We start from the raw sequence: 6,045 nt of genomic DNA, 5'->3' as shown, positions 1-6,045 counted from the left end.
TCTGATAACAGCGCGCGCAAAATGACGCCAGCCACCTTTGTATAACATGAAGCATAGCGAGTAAACTGTTCAATGAAACACTAGTCATAACAGACTCGTACCCAGTGGCTATTTACGTGTTTCTTTTTGTTTTGTTTTTTGTTTTGGTTGGGGGGAGAGGGGGGGGGGGGGGGGGGAGAAGAGAAGATTAAATACTAGGGTGGATTAAGGCGTGCGAGGTGTCATGGGAAGGGTCATCCACTATAGTATCCAATCTTCTCTCCCTTAAAAACACGTAAATAGCAACTGGGTACGAGTCTGCTAGGCATGACGCTCAAACTATGCAGCAAATGCTCAATATTAGGGTGTACCAATTCGTTTGAGAGCCTAGTTATAGTTGATTATAAAAGAAAAATTAGAAGGGTTAGTTGCAGGGAATCGACAAGACGTACATCAAAAAGGCCACCCCGGCTGCCAGTTCTCGGGTATTAAAACAGAACCGAGGCATTCCAGAAAAACGCGGTGTACGTGGATTGAGAAGTTTTATTCAGTCATTAAATGAAGAACGATAGTTTATATTTAATTACATGTATAATTTATCAGTCTACAGAACACAACGAGATGTTCTCATAGTCTCTATATACAGTGTATTTACAACTCAGATTGTTCTTTGCTTGTAGATTAAATACAAAGAAGTACGAAAAAAGGTATTGTAACATGCTGATGTAAGTAATAATAGGAATGATGACAAGCGGCGAATAAAAACAGATTTTAAAGCAGTTTATGCTGGGTGGCCAATTTACTATAGTTCTAAGGGAGTAAAAGAGCCCTCGTTTTAAAAAAAAATAAAATGCAAAATGTTCCAAGATTTTTTTGCTTCCTTCAATTATTGTTTGCTCAAGTCTTGAATCATTATGTGCGAAACTTGAACAATACAAACATTACATGACCAAAATGAACGACCGATTTTCCGTAAGGAACCACTTAGCAGCAGTTGTTTTAATGACGTTTTAAAGTAGCTCAGTAACCGTATTTTGAGTTATTTTGGCTACGTAAAAATTGTCTTTACATTGAAGGAAACCTTAAAATATATGTTAACTACGATAGAAAAACACCAGAGATAATAACAAACCATAAAGGAACAAGGATGGTTAATAAAGGAAAGAGAAGATTAACACAGATTACAAACAAGGAACGAAGGCTAATTTTTCTAAGATGCGCAAACTGTGACGTAGCTCCTTTAGTTTCAAGCGTTACGATTCTACCTCAAAATTTCAGGAATCAGTAATTAGCTCTGATTTAACATTCATCCAATAAATTAAAAATCTCCAAAAGAAATTTTTCACTAACTGAGACAATGTGATATTTTGTCTACAATACTTGTATTTCAACAAATATAGCTACACCCCGCTACTAGGATTCTAAATCCGAGGAGAAACGTTCGTTTCTGCCACCACGAGATTATTTTGAGAGGACGAAGAAATGAACCTTGCACTACGTCTCTGCACTAGCGTAAGGATTGCATGATTGCAGACTGTTGTACAAGGGTAAGACTACTGAAAACCGTTACAATATTGAATGTTATTCCGTGTATGACCTTATTGTGTTGGGGTTGAAAACAAGAGATAAAGTTCATAAGCTGATTGGTTCGTATACGAGAAAAGAATCACGCCAATAATAATCCTTTGCAACTGGATTGCGTGGAAAACATGACCCACGACAAGGAAATTTCTTTGTTTGTTTGGAACTGACCTGTATTTACATTGTGTATTGTTATTCATAGCATGGTAATAAGTTATAGGGAATCGCTCAGGCTTGGGACAAGCCTAATACCAGGCGAAAATAGAAGCAGAAAGCTTTCGAGGCGTCGAGTAGAGTGATTATGGGGTGGAACAAATGTAAATTTTTCTATACTGTCATTTGCATAATCCCCAGGGAATCAATTATCAATGCAAATTGAGTTTACATAGCTTGACATGGGGAAGCAAACTACGAATAGATGTAAATACAACAATTTCGGTGTAGTCTGTGGCGTATTCGTGTTGTGATGTGGCAAACATGGCAGAAATCTCTCCTTGACCGAAATCTTTCCTTTGACAATCCCATCGTTAAAAGAGCAATTTCACTGCTACATATCCTTGCCTTTACCGGCCAACAGAACTCTCCACCCTGCCAGTTTCTTGGAATTGGCTTGAGGAGTATCGTGCGACCCACGTGACTTTGTTTGTAATGAATCACCACGTGCACGTGCCCCACGTGACACGCGTAGTCCCAGTGCATGCGTTGCTTTCATTTTGGCTTCCATTTCCAGGATGTATTTTGGAAAAAGGCTTTTCTCGTCGTAACGCATTTGTAGGTCTAGGGAATTAAAATGGGGACAATATGTCAATTATTTGACAAGAAGAATATTAGAGCAACCAGTCACTATGACGGCCCAATATTGCCTTTCTTTTCTTTATCCAAGAGACGCCAAAATGAGGCCCCCTTAGGTGTGGGGGGCGGAAGGGGGGGGGGGGGGTCAGAGTATTCCACTGCACATCCCGTTATTTTTTGGCCTTAACATCCCGTATTCCGTTAATTCCTATTGCAAAATCAACGATTCTCTACTCGATGTCCTGTCTGATCTGATCTAAATATCCCATTAATTTTTCCCAAAATATCCTGTATCCCGTAAATTTTTTACCTAAATATCCTGATAACGAATTTAAATTATAGACCTTGTACTGCAGCACAACGCGTAGTTTATACCCAAGGCTAAACATAGTTTAATAACACGTTCGGTAGTAGCAATAAAGGTCGGTACACACTAGGGGACATGCTGCGGGGACGTGACGCGGGGACAAGCCCAACGCATAGAACGCATGTTGCGTGGTCGACAGTACTCAAGCTGGTGCAAGCGAAGCGGTATGAGGCATAAATACGTATTGTTGCGGGGACAGTTTGTAAGAGCAGTGCACACGACGCCACTTTGAAAATTGAGGTCATTTTGCCCGTGCTTCATGACGCACGAATTCAAGCCAAGTGAATTTCATGGAATGTGTTGACAAAACATTTTGTTATACCTCCCAGCTCAAAGCAACACTCACTCTTTCCCTTGGGACCAGTCAATAAGGGCTTATTGTCCCCTCAACAGAACATTTTCTTAAAATCCGACAGGTCACATGAGAAAAATTGTTGCTACCACATGTCCCCGGTTCATGTACCCTCAACATGTCTCCTAGTGTGTCCCGACCTTAAATCTCAAACAGGATAATCATATCATATTAAGAAGAAATGTTACTTACGATCAGTTACACTGGGTAAAGTAGGCAATGTGATATCTCTGCTGCGACGCTTTCCTGCCGATCTCTCGCTGAAATATTTTTCGGGATGGGCCACAAAGTCTGGCTTTTGAATGGCACCTACATCTTGCAAGTCTGATGTCTCTAATGACTGAAATATACAATGCACTTAGATGATACAGCCTAATTGATAATGGTACTCGCGACGGCTTTCGTTCAGTTTGTCAAAAGAAGTTATCTTTTGAAACTTTATAAGAGTTCACGAATGCCATTGATTTAAAAGCGATCTTTTCTGTCCGTAGTATTTAATACAACTTCTAAAAACATCTCTTTATCTCTCCATCTCTTTGAAAGAGCACAAAAACTACTGACCCGCCTTCCACACTCTCGGCCTCTCTACTTCGGCCGAACCCGGTATACAAGATGGCCAATGTATTACCTAACATCTCTTACATTGTGAAGGTGAATTGATCAACATGACACGAGCGTGGAACAAAGAAAAATTCTGAGTTCCCGACAGGAATCGAACCCATGACCTCCCGAACACCGGGCGGGCGCTCTATCCACTGAGCTACGAGAACTCATGGAGAGCGAGGCCATTTAACTGAGTTCATATATGACAGGTGTCCAGCATACTGCTAGGATCAACGCTATCGAAGTCATCGTGAGTAGTGATAAATTAATAAAGATGGTGAATTTTAAGCTCGGTAATGAAATGTGAAGGTGAATTAGTCAACATGACACGAGCGTGGGACAAAGAAAAATTCTGAGTCCCCGACAGGAATCGAACACATGACCTCCCGAACACCGGGCGGGCGCTCACATTTCATTACCGAGCTTAAAATTCACCATCTTTATTAATTTATCACTACTCAAAATGACTTCGATAGCGTCGATCCTAGCAGTATGCAGGACACCTGTCATATATGAACTCAGTTAAATGGCCTCGCTCTCAATGAGTTCTCGTAGCTCAGTGGATAGAACGCCCGCCCGGTGTTCGGGAGGTCATAGGTTCGTTTCCTGTCAGGGACTCAGAATTTTTCTTTGTCCCACGCTCGTGTCATGTTGATTAATTCACCTTCACATTTCATTACCGAGCTTAAAATTCACCATCTTTATTAATTTATCTCTTACATTGTTCATTTTCTACTTAAGTTACAAAGAAACAACGTGAAAACAAGTGGTGTAGTAAAACAGGGCGTTTTACAGATTTTAACAAACAGCATAGCCACGACAGTGGAACCTCGATTTAACGAACATTTTCATAACGATTTCCTCGGCATAACGAACGTATTCTTCGCCCCAGTGATAGTCAAATGTATGGAAAAGAATCCACGTATAATGAAACCTCGTTATAGCGAGCACATTTTGCTAGTCCTTTGGCCCTTCGTTATAACTAGGTTCCAGTATAGTTCTGTCATTTCCACTCGCAGACTTCACACTTTGTTCAGCGCGCTTGCGCAGTATACCTAACTCGAAAACGTCCTTTGGACCTACAACAGTTGTTTACTGTAGGATAAAATCCTTACATACCGCATAAGGTCCTGCAGGTGCCTGGCCTGTCTTCTCCCAGTTCAGATATGGAAGGTCAGGAATCACTTGAGGCTGTCGTCTTTCTCGTTTATCGATTCTCTTTTCCTGATAAGCCTTACCTAAATCAAAACGAGAGAGTGTTTACTGATTTTCTATTTTACCTATTTCCCTACATCCTAGTACAAGAAACTGCAACTACACGAGGTTTTCTTCAAGACTCCTGAGTTATATATGTAGTTATAACCCCATGCTGTTATTAATAACTTTTTCTAAATAATTCCATTCGACAGACCGAAAAAAATGAATGCAACAAGGAAAGAAAACCTTTTTCTTTAAGTGTTAAAAGTTTCAAGTTTTCAAACAAATATCGTTATTTACCGTTTACTAAAATGTAATTTCATTTAACGGAAAACGATTTCAGACAATTTTTAGTTGAGTTGTATTGTTTACATGATGACAGAAAAAACCGCAAACGAACACGTTTTCTCAAAAGTGGCCGTGACAAGTCAAGACTTAAGTTCAAAAAGCAAACTTTCTGATTAAAAACAAACAAGTATAGTTAAGTTTTCGAAAAAGCATCGTACTCATTTCACAGAACCATTCACCGCTAACAAATAGTATACTCATAATATGTGCCATCTCGTTTGCTTACCACTCATATGTCAAAAGCTGCTTGCTAAAGTCAAAACAGGTTACCCAGTATGATTGGTTCCCACTCATAGGTCAAAAGCAGACAGTCCAAATCACAACAACTTACCAAGTATGGTTTGTTCCCATGTGGAAACCCTAAATTCAGGATCAAATTTTTCATCAGCAAAGAGCTGAACATCATCTACTTCGCCATCTTCTTCCTGATGTTCTTCTTCATTTTCGCTATCAGACTCTTCCTGTTTCAAGTTAAGAAGCACATATATTTGCATTGAAGACTCTATCGTGGTTACCACAGACATCACTTTTCAAAATTTAGGGGAGCAGGGATGGCGCAGTGGTGAGAGCGTTCGCCTCCCACCAATGTGGCCCAGGTTCGACTCCTCCACAAAAAAACCCAGCATCACCAAATTCCAATTCGACTAGGATAGAGGAACCACATGAAAACCAGTTACGGCTGATGTGGCTTCCTCTCTAAACATTGCGATTAAAATTCCCTTAATATTCCCTGATAATAATATAATTTATCTTTTTCTCAGCTCGTGAGCGGGCGGAATTCAACAAATCCTGCAGTCTGATTGGTTCCTGGAGCGGGCGGAATCCG

The 6,045-nt window shown here is 40.3% G+C and overlaps 1 protein-coding gene across 2 annotated transcripts in view; it reads right to left on the bottom strand.

The window, feature by feature from the left end:
* Window positions 1-1,202: 1,202 nt before the first annotated feature.
* The window catches only part of LOC145460648 (cilia- and flagella-associated protein 337-like), a 45,022-nt gene continuing 40,179 nt past the window's right edge, over window positions 1,203-6,045 (bottom strand). For both annotated transcript variants that reach the window (XM_081445525.1, XM_081445526.1), the window contains exons 29-32: window positions 5,551-5,680; window positions 4,794-4,912; window positions 3,264-3,411; window positions 1,203-2,337 (exon numbers count right to left, since the gene is read on the bottom strand). In XM_081445525.1, coding sequence (XP_081301651.1) covers window positions 2,108-2,337; window positions 3,264-3,411; window positions 4,794-4,912; window positions 5,551-5,680 — 627 coding nt within the window. In that variant the 3' untranslated portion in view covers window positions 1,203-2,107. The remainder of the gene's footprint in view (window positions 2,338-3,263; window positions 3,412-4,793; window positions 4,913-5,550; window positions 5,681-6,045) is intronic.

The sequence above is a fragment of the Orbicella franksi genome, chromosome 11, assembly GCF_964199315.1.
Source record: "Orbicella franksi chromosome 11, jaOrbFran1.1, whole genome shotgun sequence".
NCBI classification, from domain to species: Eukaryota; Metazoa; Cnidaria; class Anthozoa; order Scleractinia; family Merulinidae; genus Orbicella; species Orbicella franksi.
Note: the sequence above shows the minus strand (reverse complement) of the source record. Positions and strands in the feature narration are given on the sequence as shown.